General features: G+C 45.5%; 1 protein-coding gene and 1 pseudogene across 2 annotated transcripts in view; one reads left to right on the top strand and one right to left on the bottom strand.

Annotated features, from left to right (window-relative positions):
• Positions 1–1,203: 1,203 nt before the first annotated feature.
• The window catches only part of LOC307061574 (solute carrier family 22 member 1), a gene marked incomplete at both ends in the record, with an annotated part of 33,724 nt that continues 19,346 nt past the window's right edge, over positions 1,204–15,581 (bottom strand). Inside the window, 4 exons of the mRNA XM_079716750.1 lie at positions 1,204–1,312; positions 3,826–3,925; positions 5,097–5,209; positions 12,242–12,350. Coding sequence (XP_079572876.1) covers positions 1,204–1,312; positions 3,826–3,925; positions 5,097–5,209; positions 12,242–12,350 — 431 coding nt within the window. The remainder of the gene's footprint in view (positions 1,313–3,825; positions 3,926–5,096; positions 5,210–12,241; positions 12,351–15,581) is intronic.
• On the top strand, positions 9,744–10,080 carry LOC307061091 (large ribosomal subunit protein eL42-like; annotated as a pseudogene). Its single transcript has one exon. The product of its transcript is annotated as a large ribosomal subunit protein eL42-like (transcript).

Here is a 15,581-nt window from a genome sequence, read left to right as displayed (position 1 = left end):
TTGTCTTTGTGGTTTGTCTCACACTTAAAGAAATTTAAGTAAAGATTTTGTGTACTCCAGGAATGAAATCACTTCTTGAACCAGACCTTGAACCAGTTACTACTAACTCACAGTAAACTGAACTCCTCTTTTTGCTATGTTTACTGTGATATTCCATAGTTGGCATGAGTTCACCTTCTAGTATCTCCAACAAGAACTAAAAGCAAGAGTGAAATAGAATAAAGTATTCTTAGAATGTAAGTGGCAGAAACGTCTTCCCTAAAAAAGCTCACAGTCCTCCTGGTCTTTGGATGAGGAGTGTGTTTTATGCCATTATGTGTAAGCAGGACTGGGGTAGAGTTTGCTGGAGGAATCACCATGTTTAAAAACCAAGTGCCCTCCAAGAAATCTACATGTTGAAATACTTTTGCCAACACAGGCACCTACAAATACAAAGACATTTTCTTTCAGAGAGTGAATAAAACAATACTTATTCTAGGAAACCAGTTCCGGAGGGCTTTTTTTTTTTTTTTTTCTTTTGCGGTACGCGGGCCTCTGACTGTTGTGGCCTCTCCCGTTGCGGAGCACAGGCTCCGGACGCGCAGGCTCAGTGGCCATGGCTCACGGGCCCAGCCGCTCCGCGGCATGTGGGATCCTCCCGGACCGGGGCACGAACCCGTGTCCCTGCATCGGCAGGCGGACACTCAACCACTGCGCCACCAGGGAAGCTCCGGAGGCCTCTTTTATAACAGTATTTAAATTCTATTGTACCTTCCAAATAATTTAGATAATTAAGTACCTGGTAACCACCAACAGCTCTCACTGGAAAGGATAAGTAGATAAAAGACAGCCAGGGCTCTGAGAAACTTAAAACAAAGAAAATAGGGCTTCCCTGGTGGCGCAGTGGTTGAGAGTCCGCCTGCCGATGCAGGAGAGACGGGTTCGTGCCCCGGTCTGGGAGGATCCCACATGCCGCGGAGCGGCTGGGCCCGTGAGCCATGGCCGCTGAGCCTGCGCGTCCGGAGCCTGTGCTCCGCAACGGGAGAGGCCACAACAGTGAGAGGCCCGCGTACCACAAAAAAAAAAAAAAAAAAAAAAAACAAAGAAAATAAAACAAAACAAAGCACATGTAGTGTTCTTTAGAGCTGATATTGACTTAGGGGCAGGCATGCAGGAGGACAAGCTTAGGGCTTCCGGGCGTTTCTTCAGAGGATGACTCTGTCCTCAGCTCTGGCACGCGGTCCCCAGCGAAGCATCCCTCTCGGGTGCCTGCGAGTTGAATTCTGATGTTTGGATCTGAAGGTAAATCTTGTTTTCTTTGGGCTTTGTTTTCCTGTAGCAATCAAAAATTTAAAATCTAAGTTAAAACACATAATGGGGGACTTTCTTGGTGACAGAGTGGTTAAGAATTTGCCTGCCAGTGCAGGGGACACGGGTTCAAGCCCTGGTCCGGGAAGATTCCACATGCCACGGAGCAACAAAGCCCAAGCGCCACAACTATTGAGCCCACGTGCCACAACTACCGAAGCCCGTGCGCCTAGAGCCCGTGCTCCACAACAAGAGAAGCCACCGCAATGAGAAGCCCACGCACCGCAACAAAGAGTAGCCCCCGCTCACTGCGACTAGAGAAAGCCTGTGCCCAGCAACAAAGACCTAGTGCAGCCAAAAATAAATTAATTAATTAAAAATTAATTAATTCATTAAAATTAATTAATTAATTCAATAAAATACATAGTGGCTTGATTAAGAAACTGTTGCCAAGTTGTACCCAGGAATAAGTCTCAAAAGAAGAGGTGAGAACAAGGACAGCAGGTGACAAAGAAGAGGAGGGTCAGCAGAGACCGCCAGTGACCAGTTCTGGTTCTCTGCCTGTTTTGCTATGGCCTGTGTGCTAAGAACGGTTTCTTACATATTTAAATAGTTTTCGAAAATCAAAAATATTATTTCTTGACACTTGGAAATTAGATGAAATCTAAATTTCAACATCCATAAATAAAGTTGTGCTGAAACTCACAAACCCGTTCGTTTGTGTACGGTCTGTGGCTGCTTCCATGCCGAAAGGGCAGAACTTAGCAACAGAGACAATGTCCCCGAAGCCAGAAATATTTACTCCCTGGCCCTTTAACAGAAAGAGTTTGCCAACCCTTCACATAGAGCACCTGTTGTGTTGCTGCTTCACTCCATCACCTGACAGTCAACATTCCATTTTGAAGCTGGGGACTTGGAGGGTATCTGTCATTATTTCTTTCATCTGTAGAATGGGTATGCTAATGACAGGAGCTGCCTCGCAATGTTTTGAGAGGATGGAGTGAGAAGGCACCTGAAACTCAGTGAAGCTGACGCACCGTGAGCCCTCTGTTAGCTAGAGCTACCACTACTCCCATTCCCTGACCTTGTTTCCTGGAAAGTAGGGAAGAAGGTGTCATTGAAATGATCTCTCCGTCAATAGACTGTGGCCACTATTTATGGAATTAGGATAGCGGAGAAAACAGATAATGAAATAAGTGATGATTATACTTTGTGCAGGGCATTATCAAGAACACAGGGTGAACAGGGAGGTGTTGGGCTCAGAGCAGAAGCCCCTGGCCTCACCTGGCAGACCAGGAATGGCTATGACGATGGAGTGAAGGGATAAACACAACATCTTAAAAGATGACAAAGTGCCTATTAACAAATTATAATGGAACTTTTTTTTTTTTTTTTTTTTTTTTTTGCGGTACGCAGGCCTCTCACTGTTGTGGCCTCTCCCGTTGCGGAGCACAGGCTCCGGATGCGCAGGCTCAGCGGCCATGGCTCACGCGCCCAGCCGCGCCATGGCATGTGGGATCTTCCCGGACCAGGGCACGAACTCGTGTCCCCTGCATTGGCAGGCGGACTCTCAACCACTGCGCCACCAGGGAAGCCCTATAATGAAATATTTTAAAATCAGGTAGTCAACCTTAGCTATATATGTCTACAACTTGGGACCAAAAAGAAGCTTATTGCCAGCAATTACAAAATGTGTTTACAGTTAAAATAGAGTGTTTGTCCCTTCTGAGAAATGCAGATTTCCTCAAAGCGAGAAGCACAGAGGGCCTGAACGGGTATCGACTGTCATTAAAAGTTCAGGTTTCCGGGTTCCCCCATTCATTTACCAAGTCAGAAACCTAGAAGGCCCAGGAGTTTGCATTCTTCTGCATACTAAGTTTGAGAGTCACTGAGGAAATCACACCATATGCAAGAAGAATGGAGAGAATCTAAGCTTTATTGAATACCTACTATGTGCCAGGCAATGGATTAGTCGCTATCACCTACTTTATCTGATTGAACTTTCACAGCAACCCTCTCAAGTATTATTGTGGCTATTTTTCAGGTGAGGAAATGAAGGTTATAGGGTTCCATGACGTTCCCAAAGTCACTTGGCCAAGTAGGCAACCACCCCTGGACTGAACCCAGGCCTTAATGAGTCCACAGAGTCTACTCTCTACTTCCCAGGGACACGTGTGTCCTTACTGTGGGATCCAGAGAACCGAGCCTGTAACGACCACATCATCAAACGCTTTGTCTTTCTTCCTTTCTTTTTGTATGGCTTTAAGGGTAGGACCTGGGACTCCATTGAGCACTTGTCCCCATCATAGGAATGAAAGTTTTAAGTCATTCTTCTTTGTGAAGAAAGTCACTAAGGAATCTGAACCAACAATCGCTAAAAAGACAGAAGATTGATTTAAAAATAGCTTCCAACTCTAAGCTGTTAACTCGGGGGGTGACCTGGGGACCTTGGTGCTCCACGTGGCCAGCATCACAGACAAATCATTCTATCTCACAGTTTAGACCAGATGACTGTCTGCCCCAGCGCCGAGGGCTCACCTCCGCAGGTTCTCCGCGTCCTTGATGGTCTCTGGCAAAGCAACCCCTTTGGTCTCCGGAAGAAGCAGCGTCACTCCCCCAGCAAGTAGCCCCAAAGCCGCTTCAGATGAGACAGATTTCACATGGAGCCATTAGAGCATGGTCAATACCATTTACATATGATGACAGCTAACTAAAGAGATGCCTAGGTAACATGTGTGTGAGGGTCACTCTTAAAAAGTTGGGAACATCTAGAAAATTAAAGCAATAGGGTAACTGGGGAAATAGCAGAGTAAGAAAAGGGAATATTGTCTTTGTTTTACTTCCACATAAGTATATAGTTCTACAGTAACTGATGTTTAAGTATTAGGGGGATTTATTGATTCAGGTACTTCAACAACAATATGGGACTCAATTTTGACTAGTTACTATATATACAAAATACTATATTAATTTAACATAATATAATATAGTATTTGTATATACTAACCATAATTTATATATTATCGTTTATATTCAGTAACTATAATATATATTATATACAATAATTTGTTGTAATATATAATTATATAATACTTTATAACATATATTATATACAAACTATAACATTATATTACAGTTACTATATATAAATATTATGTCACCATATATACATTTGATATGGAGCCTAGGTGATATGTGTGTGGGCAGTGTGGGCCTCTCTTGTTACTCATCACTCCCCGTCACCCCCCGTGGGTTCGCCTGGGCCCAGGCATGGCAACTCTCTACATGGGCAGCCGTTTTGCCCTCCACCCAGTGGTAGGTTTGGGAAGAGGTGGGAGAGTCCCCTCCTCCTTCTCTAACCCAATATAATCAGTAACAAAGCTGATACTAAACTTTGATTCCCATTTGTCCCCTTGTGTCTGCTGTCAATTGTTAAGATCTGGAAGCAGAACAGGGATGATAATCTAGCATCTTCAAACCTCTAGCAATTACATGTTAAATACACAAAAACTGGGAGTCAAATTCATAAGAAACCAGGAGGCTATGTCAAATGTTCTCTCCGATTCTATTCCATAGAATGAATTACTGGACCTCAGAGCCATCGGACATAAACCTCTGGCCCACCTTCTAGGAACAGCATCTATCTTCCCCGTGAAGCAAGACAGAGTGAACCAGGAGCCAATGAAAGAGCAGGCACCATCCTTCCCTTCTGTACACTCGCTGGGGGATACCATTTGCTCATCAAATAGTTCTCGAGTATTCACACTGAGCTGGAAAGAAGGAATGATAAGTGTTTCATGAAGTCTTACCAAACAAAATGAGTGGTAAGCCGTGCCAAACCTCCATCAGCCTGAAGACCAGGAAGGGGGTGATGACCCCACCCAAGTCACACAGGGAGGAACACACCATCACTCCAAGGTTCCTGATGAAATACAGAGAACAAAAAAGATGACATCTCTGTGCATCAATTTTCCAAATGGTAAACTTGTTTTAAAGCAAGCACACCATTCCCGAACCTCCAGGGAGGGGAGGGGAGAGGGGCTGGTGATGGAGTTAATCACTGATGATTTAAGCAATCACACCTACATAATGTGCCGAGAGGGTGGCACACCCCAACTCCACAGGGATAGAAGCACCTGTGTTCAGGACCCTTCCAGACCTTGCCCTGTGTACCGCTTCATCTGGATGTTTATATCCTTTATAATAAACCAGTAAACGTAAGTGCTTCCCTGAGTTCTGTGAGCCATTACAGTAAATTACTGAACTCAAGGAGGGAGTCATGGGAATCTGATTTATAGCCAGTGGTCAGAAGTGTAGGTGGACAATACAGGGCTTGCAACTAGCATCTAAAGTAAGGGCAGTCATGTGGGACTAAGCCTTAACCTGTGAAATCTGCACTACTTCCAGGTAGTTAATATCAGAGTTGGATTGTAAGAATTGTTTAGAGATTGGAGAATTGGTTGGTGTCATTAGAGTTCTTCCTTTCACATAGAGGGACAGGGAAGGATAAAGAGAGGATATTAAGAAATGGACAAAGAAAGCCAGAGGGGAAATGTAAGGAAACTGTCTACTTGAAATGACCTCCCTCTTCAGCCCTGACAATAGTCTTTGCTCTGAAATCTACTGTCTTTTATGAATATAGCCACCACTCTGGCTTTTTTTTTATTAGTGTTCACATGGAATATCTTTTTCCATACTTCTACTTTTTTTTTTTTTTTTTTTTGCATTACACGGGCCTCTCACTGTTGTGGCCGCTCCCGTTGCGGAGCACAGGCTCCAGATGCGCAGGCTCAGCGGCCATGGCTCACGGGCCCAGCCGCTCCGCGGTATGTGGGATCTTCCCGGACCGGGGCACGAACCCGTGTCCCCTGCATCAGCAGGTGGACTCTCAACCACTGCGCCACCAGGGAAGCCCCGTACTTCTACTTTTAAGCTATCTCTGCCCTTAAATTTAAAGTTAGTTTCTTGTAGACGGCATACAGTTGGGTCTTTTTTTTTGCCAGTCTGATATCATTTTCCTTATCTCTGAAAGACTTCTACATTTCTTGTAGTACAGGTCTGCTTGTGATGAATTTGTTCAGCTTTTATATATCTGAAAAAGGTTTTATTTTCCATCCATTTTTTGAAAGTTTATTTTTGGATGAGCCAAGAACTCTAGGTTGACAGTTTTTCTTTCAGTGCATCACACATGTCATTCTACCATCTTCTGGTTTGCGTTGTTTCCAATGAGAAACCTACTGTCCTTATTATCTTTGTTCCTTTTTCTGAAGTCTTTTTTCTCTGACTGCTTTTTAAGATTTTTGTGATGTGCCTTTCTTGATGTTGTGTGTGTGTGTTCTGGGTCAGTTTGTTCTGTTACACGGCATGCCACTTCAAATTATAAATCCAAGCATTCTTTTATTTTCAGACATTTTCTTCAAGTTTTATTTTTTTCTTGAAGTTCTTTTGTTTCATTATTTCAATTATCTTCTTGGGGACATATGTTTAAACATGATCTCTAAGCCTTTTAAACTCTGCTTATTTCAATCTTATTTTGCAATTCTTAGGCCTGTCTTGTCTTTCCTTTACTATATCAGTTCTCTTTTGTACTGCTTTCAAAGTAGTTTTCATTTGTCAAATATTTTAATTTTTCTTTTTGTTTTTTTTTAGCCTGAGCTGACTTCATCTATTATCTTATCACATAGTCTCCCAAGAACTTGCATCTCTGCTTTACACTCTTTTTTTTTCTATTTTTTTGCGGTACGCGGGCCTCTCACTGTTGTGGCCTCTCCCGTTGCAGAGCACAGGTTCTGGACGCGCAGGCTCAGCGGCCATGGCTCACGGGCCCAGCCGCTCCGCGGCATGTGGGATCTTCCCAGACCGGGGGCGCGAACTCAGGTCCCCTGCATCGGCCGGCAGACTCTCAACCACTGCGCCACCAGGGAAGCCTTACACTCTTATTTTATAGAGATGATTGATTCATTAATATTTTGCATTTAGTTGTAGTATATTTGGCCACACTTTTCATTTGCTTTCTGACAATATTTTTCCCTGTGCATTTTCTTCATTTGCCATTTGCTTTTCCTCTTCCTTTCCCCCTTTCATCTCATGATGTATTTGTATAGCTCCTGGGCAAGTTACTTTTTAATTTATTCTTCTTCTTTCAGTACTATGATTTCTTTCTGTATCAGCTATTTTAGAAGGATTTGCAGGGAGGGGCATGTTCTAGGCTACTAGAAATTTTCTTTCTGACCAGGGTGGTCTGTGATAAGATGGTTTGGCCTCTCTTATCCCTAGTCTACAGGGGCTGACAGTACAGGACTTCTCACCCTGCAGGGTCTTCTCTTCCACCCCACCTCACAGCACACTGCTCCCTCAAAGGTTCCTGAATGTTATCCCACAGCCTTGCCCTCCCTGCCTCATCTCCAGCCACACAACATCCGGGGGAGGAAGCACATGCCCCCAGCCCTGCATCCTCCCTCTTATTGCAACAAGGGCTTGTGGGTTAGACCCTTCAATGTACACTTCCTACTTTGGAAAACCACTGGCCTTGTCTCAAGTTTGTTGTCACAGTGAGCTTCCCTGGAGTCTTCCAGACCCTCTTAGACGCACTGCATTAGGCAGCCCTTCATCTTCACTATTGTCTTTCAGGGTCATCCTAGTTTCAAAAATGACACTTGCATTTTTTTTTCTTCTGTTTCTCATTCTTCTAATAGCGTTAGTGTGATTTCTAAGAGGAGGGAAAAAAGACACCATTACTTTTTTACAATTTTAAGAAAATAAGTCTTAAAAAGAGAGAAAAATTTGATAAGCACACAGAAGCTAGAGGAAGTGAAGAACTATCCCCTTCTTTAAAATTCATATATCTGTGGGCTTCCCTGGTGGCACAGTGGTTGAGAGTCCGCCTGCCGATGCAGAGGACACAGGTTCGTGCCCCGGTCTGGGAAGATCCCACATGCCGCGGAGCGGCTGGGCCTGTGAGCCATGGCCGCTGAGCCTGCATGTCCGGAGCCTGTGCTCTGCAACAGGAGAGGCCACAACAGTGAAAGGCCTGCGGGCCACAACAGTGAAAGGCCTGCGTACCACAAAAATAAATAAATAAAAAATAAAATTCATATATCTGTGATACTTCATTCGTTCATTCTACAAGCACCAGGTGACTGGTTAGTACAGCTATAGAACAGTTTCAGGAGGTACAGAGAGGTATGATATGTAGTTCCTGCTTTCAAGGAGCTCATAATATAGTGATGAGGTAAAAATAGGAGGATGATTTTCAATACAAGGCATAGCATATTGATGCCAAAAGAATGTTCTTGACAATATATGTTGCAGACAGTCAGAAGGAGGATGCTGTTCAACTCTAAAGCCTCCTGTGAATAAGAAGCAGGGTCAAAATGGTTTAACTAGAACCTGTTTGCACTTGAAGTGTCTGTAAAGTAATAATCCCTTTTTTCCAATTTCAATTTGATTCAATTGATTGAAAATATCGAAACTTTCATGACTGTCTTACTTTTGTGTGTGGTGTGTGTGGATCAAGTGTAAGTTTTTTCTGAACATCTGGCCTCCCTTCCTAATTACTGAGAATCCTCATCAAACTGACTCTCTGCACAAACAGTCAAGGGCTCCTTGAGGACACGTCACTTGGCCTTCCTCCACCCAGGGCCAGGCATTCAGTACCCTTGGCAGTTTACATTCTGAGTCAGTCCCCTGGGTCCGGTGGCCATGACAATGGAATTCTTTGGCCCCGCTATTTTAGACTCGATTCAGAACTGCCAGATGTAGGTTTTTCTCTTTCATTTGTCTTCGTCTCTTTGTACTCATTCCAAGCAACCTTTTCCAGATGAGAATATGAGAGAGGGCCTTTTCACGAAGGGACGGGCAGGAGAGAGGAAAAAGTGAATCAGCGTCACGCTTGTGTCTTCTGGCTTAGGGAGGGGTTCTGAGAGCTGTCCCACTGTAAGAGGGGGAGGAGCAGCTGGAATATTTCTTAGACTTCACTGGTCTGATGACATGGGGAGAAGAAACAATTTATACGGAGGAAAAACGAGTTTAAGGAAATCTGCCAAATGCTAACAAAGATCAGAATTAAAGCTTTAGATAAAGTGGTTAATTACTTTTACAATAAAAATGCTCTTCATTTAGGGATTCCCTGGTGGCGCAGTGGTTGAGAGTCCGCCTGCCGATGCAGGGGACACGGGTTCGTGCCCCGGCTCGGGGAGATCCCACATGCCACGGAGCGGCTGGGCCCGTGAGCCATGGCCGCTGAGCCTGCGCGTCCAGAACCTGTGCTCTGCAACGGGAGAGGCCACAACAGTGAGAGGCCCGTGTACCACAAAAAAAAAAAAAAAAATGCTCTTCATTTAAACCAAGTCTTCTAAGATACAGATGATAACAAGTCCATGCAAAGACGCTCAACATTATTAGTAATTAGGACAATGTGTTTCAAAGTCACAATAATAGCTGTTTCCATGCCGATAGCGCTCTCGCAAACATGATGAATGTTCCTAAAACGCGCCGGACTTTCTGTAAGAAGCGTGGCAAGCACCAACCCCACAAAGTGACACAGTACAAGAAGGGCAAGGATTCTCCGTATGCCCAGGGAAAGTGGCGGTATGACAGGAAGCAGAGTGGCTATAGTGGGCAGACTAAGCCGATTTTCCGGAAAAAGGCTAAAACTACAAAGAAGATTGTGCTGAGGCTTGAATGTGTTGAGCTGAACTGCAGAGTTCTAAGGGAAGGCCGGCTATTAAGAGACGCAAGCATTCTGAGCTGGGAGGCGATAAGAAGAGAAAGGGCCAAGTGATCCCGTTCTGAGCTTCGTAGTCTGTTTTGTTATGAAGACAATAAAAATTTGAGATTGTTTACTTCATTTAGTTTCAATTGTTTATTTATTTTGGAAGGGAAATAAACGAGTGCCATCCATAAAATTCTCCTTGGGGGAAAAAAAAAGTCACAATAATACCACCATTTCCAAGAATTACTTATTTTTTTAAAAGCTGGCGCTACCCAGGACTGATGGGGATGCAGAACAACCCGCTCTCTCACGCGCAGCTGGTGGAACAGAAAATGCTGCGGCCACTTTGAAAAACATTCGGACAGTTTCTCATGAATTTAAACTCACATCCACCACGTGACCCACTCCTAAGTTGTTTTTTTTTTTGCTATTCTACTTATTTTTTTTCACACACACACACTGTATTTTATTTTTACAAGAGATAAATAGACTGACACCAAGCATTGTAAATGGATGACCACAACAAAAGCAACAATGACTGCAATTACCAAACACGAAACACACTCACACTGTGTCATAATATTGACATTCAGTCCAGCAATCCTCCACTGTAACAGCTCCTTTACTTTGCAGTGAAAATTGATTGGTATATTTTTTGCCTCTGAGTCCTTGTGGGATTTTTTTTAAATTCAAACAGAAAGTCACAAAAATTATAATCATCCTCATCCGTTCACTGAGTCCCATGTAATTAATCACTCCTAAGTTTTTACCTAAGAGAAATGAAGACATATGTCCATTCAAAGACCTGTATGTGAATTCTTATTGGCAGCTGTATCATAATTACCCCAATCTGGAAAGAGCCCAAACCTCCATGAGCTGGGAAATGGACAAACATATCGTGGCACATTTTCCACACACGGGACACTACTCAGCAATAAGAAGGAATGAAGCACTGATACACGTCACAGCGTGGATGGGTCCCGTGATGCCAAGTGAAAGAAGCCAAACACAATAGGCTACACGCTATGTTATTTCATTTACGTAACATTCCGGAAAAGGCAAAAAAAACACAGGGAGAGAAATCAGACCAGTGGTTGCCAGGTACTGGAGGTGGGAGGTGGACCACAAAGGGATATGAAGAAGCATTTGGAGGTGATGGAAATGTCTCTATATTACATTGACTGTGATGGTGGTGAAACGAATACAATCAACACTAATCAAACTGTACCTTTTAGGGGGAATTTTGCTCTAAGAAAATTCTACCTCAACAAACCTGACCTTAAACAATGAGTCATCTAGGCCTGTTGCTATGTTTACAGAGTCATCATGGGAAAAGCATCAGCTTCAAGGTCAGAAAGAAGCCGGTTCTTGGTTGCCAAGAGGGTGAAGGCGTGGGGGAAGGATAGACTGGGAGTTTGGGATTAGCAGATGCAAACTATTATGTATAGAATGGATAAACAACAAGGTCCTACTGTAGAGCACAGGGAACTATATTCAATATCCTGGGATAAACTATAATGGAAAAGAATACGAAAAAATATATATATATATATATATTATGCATAACTGAATCACTTTGTTGTACAGCAGAAATTAACACAACATTGTAAATCAACTATCCTTCAATGAAAGAAAGAGAGAGAGAGAAAGGAGGGAAGAAAGGGGGGAAGGAAGGAAGGGAGGGAGAGGGAGAGAAAGAAAGAAAGTGGGTTCTTGTCTGGGCCCTGCCACTTTCTAGCTGTGTGACTCTTGGAAGGTCTCTTTCTCTTTGTAAACCTCAGCTTTCTCACATGTAAAATGGGGATCACAATGATATTATAGGATGACCTGCAGCCCATGTCTGGCAATGCTCTGTATGTCACTGTACAAATATGAACTGCTCTTAAGCAAGTTACGTCCAGAGGTGTCAGTGGAGCTGCGAAAGTTTCGACAACTAGTCGGCGCTAAGGACAGGGCTGCACCTCAGCCTCCCACGTGCCGCCCAGGGCTCTCTCCTCTGTGCCAGACGCCTTTCCTCTTGCGCTTGCCCTCCGTACAGGGCACGATGCGACCCTTAGTCCACCGAACCTGTGCCTTTCACCTTCTCTACCAGATTAGGCGAGGGCCCTGTCTTTGATGCCCTGCCCCCATCTCAATGTCAAACAATCCACCCTTGGGGCATCTTGGTGGATGGTCCTCACCGAGCCTGGCTGGCCCACAGCTCTGCCAGCGGCCACCCGGCCCACACCACCGTGCACTCACCTGAGGAACGTAGGGTACAACTCAGCATTCACCAGGCACACCATCTGGAACGCGAGGGTGATTCCCATTCGGCCAACACAAGCTACCACGATATTCAACCAATGCAGATCTGGAGAAGAAACACACAGAGGGCATGGAGAGCAAGTGAGGACTGTGCCCATGGAGTTGCCAGGAGAAGCCATGATTGGAACCTTGGACTTCAGAGCTGGAAGGGCCAGAAAGATTGTCTTATCTGACCCCTCCATTGTGGATAGGTAAACTGAGTCCTGAAAGGTTTCGGGACTTGATGATGACGCATGAGGGAAGGCCCTGCTGGGCAGAGGGACGAATGTGCTTTTCGAATCTCAGCTCGGCCTCCCGTCAGCGGTGGGACCTGGCAAACGCTTTACTTCTTCTTCTTTTTTTTTTAAAATTAATTAATTTATTTATATTTTGGCTGTGTTGGGTAGTTGTGGCGCGCAGGTTCAGCAGTTGTGCCTCACGGGCTTAGTTGCTCCGCGGCATGTGGGATCTTCCCGGACCAGAGCTCAAACCCGTGTCCCCTGCATTGGCAGGCGGATTCTTAACCACTGCACCACCAGGGACGTCCACGATTTACTTCTTCATGCTTCAGTCTCCTCAGTTGTAAAATGGGAATAATTTTACCCAGCTTATAGGTTGTTGTGAGATTTAGAGATAATGTGTGTCAGATGTGCACCGTGCCCACTCCATAAGTGTTGGCTTTTTAATTACCGTGGATAGTGTGGTTGCTGGCACGGTGCCTGAAACGTAATAGGTCCTCAACAGCATGGTTCTCTCGGGCAGAAGTCCTGGAGCTGGTAGAGCAGATTTCTCATCCTCAGTTTAGTGCTCATTTCCCGACACATTTTTTAACCCAAACATCTTTCAGAACAGTCTGAGAATATGAGGAAAGTGAACCCTCGTCTCCTCCCAGCAGACTGCTCTCGGTTCTTGATTAGCTGAAGGTACAGGAAGCCCTCTTCTTCCTGGGGAGCCATCAAAGCATTAGGCACCGTCATCCACTTCACCTGGTTGGTAGGTGTTTACCCGAACCCTAAACCACCAGTGACTCCTGAGACAGGCCAGCTCACCAACAAAGCCTCTGGGGTCACAGACAGCGTGTCATCTTGACCCTTGTCCCCATGAGCCGGCTACTCATGGAAGGCATGCTTCCTTCACTCCACCAGCATGAGGCTCCCAGGACAGCGGACCTGCTGGCCCTAGGACCGAGATGGCCCAGGGCCAGCATAGTCTCTCCAGGTCTTGGCTGCCCTCCACCTGGTGGAGAACCCAAGCCAAGCCTTTAGTTAGGGACCACACCTCCCAGCTCCCAAAAGAGAGAAGATAAAGGAATTCACTCAGATATCTAGAGGGGGGCCCTTGTCACAAATTCTGTGGCCTTTGATCCATTTGGCAAGATGCTCTACTAGACATGCACAGCACCCCTGCCCTCAGAGAACTGCCCTGCCTCTGACAGGGCCCGGGCCACTCTCCTCAGCGGCCAGAGGGCCCAGTTAGAACCACAGTCCTGCCGCGTGGCCGCCCTGTGCAGAGCCAGGTGGTTTCCTTGCATGATCGGGATAAGATCCACGCTGGCATCTCCTGCTAACTCCTGACCTCACTCTGGCTATCCTTGCCCCTGCCTGCCCAGCCCTAGTCACAAGGGTCCAGCTGTTCCTCCTCCAATGCCCAGCTCTCCCCATCCATGGGGTCCTCGCTCTTGCTGTTCCCCTGCCTGGAAAGCTCCTTCCGAGGATGTTTACATGGCTCGTCCCCACTTCATTCAGGTTTCCTAAGGCCACCTGTGACCACCAGACAAAGAATTATCGCCCGTCCCTCTTCCTCCTTCTCTTTTTCATCTAGAACATAAGCTCCACAAAACAGAGACTTTCTCTGCTTTGCTCACATCTGAGATCCTAGGGCCGAGATGCCTGCTACATCAAGTGCATAGAAGGTAACTGAAATATTTCTTTCTTAGGGGGGGTGGCAGTGAAGGCTTATCATCTAATGTGATGGGGACTAAATGGGGGTAAGTGGAGAGGGTGGGCACTGGGAGGAGTGTCCTGGGGGGTGCAGGACAGAGGGGGTGATGCCTGAACTCCCTCTCAGCTGAGGCATCACCTAAGGGTTAACCCTGAGGTGATAAACAGTCTCAGACCTCAGGCTCCCTCTCAGCACTCCATGCTGTTACTAAAAAATAAAAATAGGGCTTCTCTGGTGGCGCAGTGGTTGAGAGTCCGCCTGCCGATGCAGGGGACGCGGGTTTGTGCCCCGGTCTGGGAAGATCCCACATGCCGCGGAGCGGCTGGGCCCGTGAGCCATGGCCGCTGAGCCTGCGCGTCCGGAGCCTGTGCTCCGCAACGGGAGAGGCCACAGCAGTGAGAGGCCCGCGTACCGCAAAACAAACAAACAAACAAAAAAAAAAACTGAGAAAATAGCAAATCTGCCTTCGTATGTTTTTAACATTTCCAAAAGTAAGAGATGAGAAAGGCAATTTATGTACTTAAAACCACCCAAATGATTCTGCTTTGGCTTATCTTGGATTGCTAAGAATTATGGAGTAAAGCACATGGTACCAAAATGGCTGGTGTTAGAAAGACTCGCAAAACCAAGCATTGGTAAGGATGTGTAACCATGGGAAGGCTCATGCATCGCAGTGGGAATGTGAATTGGTCCAACCATATGGAAAGCTGTCTGCCTATATCTACTAAAACTAACATACGTCCCCCTTGCAGCAAGGGAAACGACTGTCCACGAAAAGATGTGCCCGAATGTTCACTGCAGCCTTAATCCCAATAGGCAGACACTGGAGGCCACACAACTGTCAATCAACAGTGGTGTGGATATATAGTGGGGTATTCATACACTGGGATGCTTCACGATAAGGAAAAAGTACAAACTTCACTCTCGTGACAACGTGGACGAACCTCGTGGACGTAAGGATAAGCAAATGAAGTGAGACCATACAGAGTACGCGTGGTATGGTTCCGTTTGTATGAAGTTCAAGAACAGTCAGCATTAATCTGCAGTGGCAGAGACCACAGTAGTGGTGACCCATGCAGGGGTGGTGAATACTGATGGTCAAGGAGGGTGAGGAAACCTTCCGAGATGTTGGCAATGTTCTTTACCTTTTTGTAGGTCGTGGTGCCCAGGCTTACAGACATGTAAAAATTCACTGGCTTGAACACTTATAATGGGCTCATTGTACGAACGTTATACCTCAATGTAAATGTTTTTAAAAATGGTTCTAGACTCAGGTAATGCCTTGTCTTTGTGTCTGTTCCAGAGGCTTATGAAAGAGTTAACACACTATTCCCACAATTCAATTACCCGGAAGATG

The sequence above is a fragment of the Hyperoodon ampullatus genome, assembly GCF_949752795.1.
Source record: "Hyperoodon ampullatus genome assembly, chromosome: 12".
NCBI classification, from domain to species: Eukaryota; Metazoa; Chordata; class Mammalia; order Artiodactyla; family Ziphiidae; genus Hyperoodon; species Hyperoodon ampullatus.
Note: the sequence above shows the minus strand (reverse complement) of the source record. Positions and strands in the feature narration are given on the sequence as shown.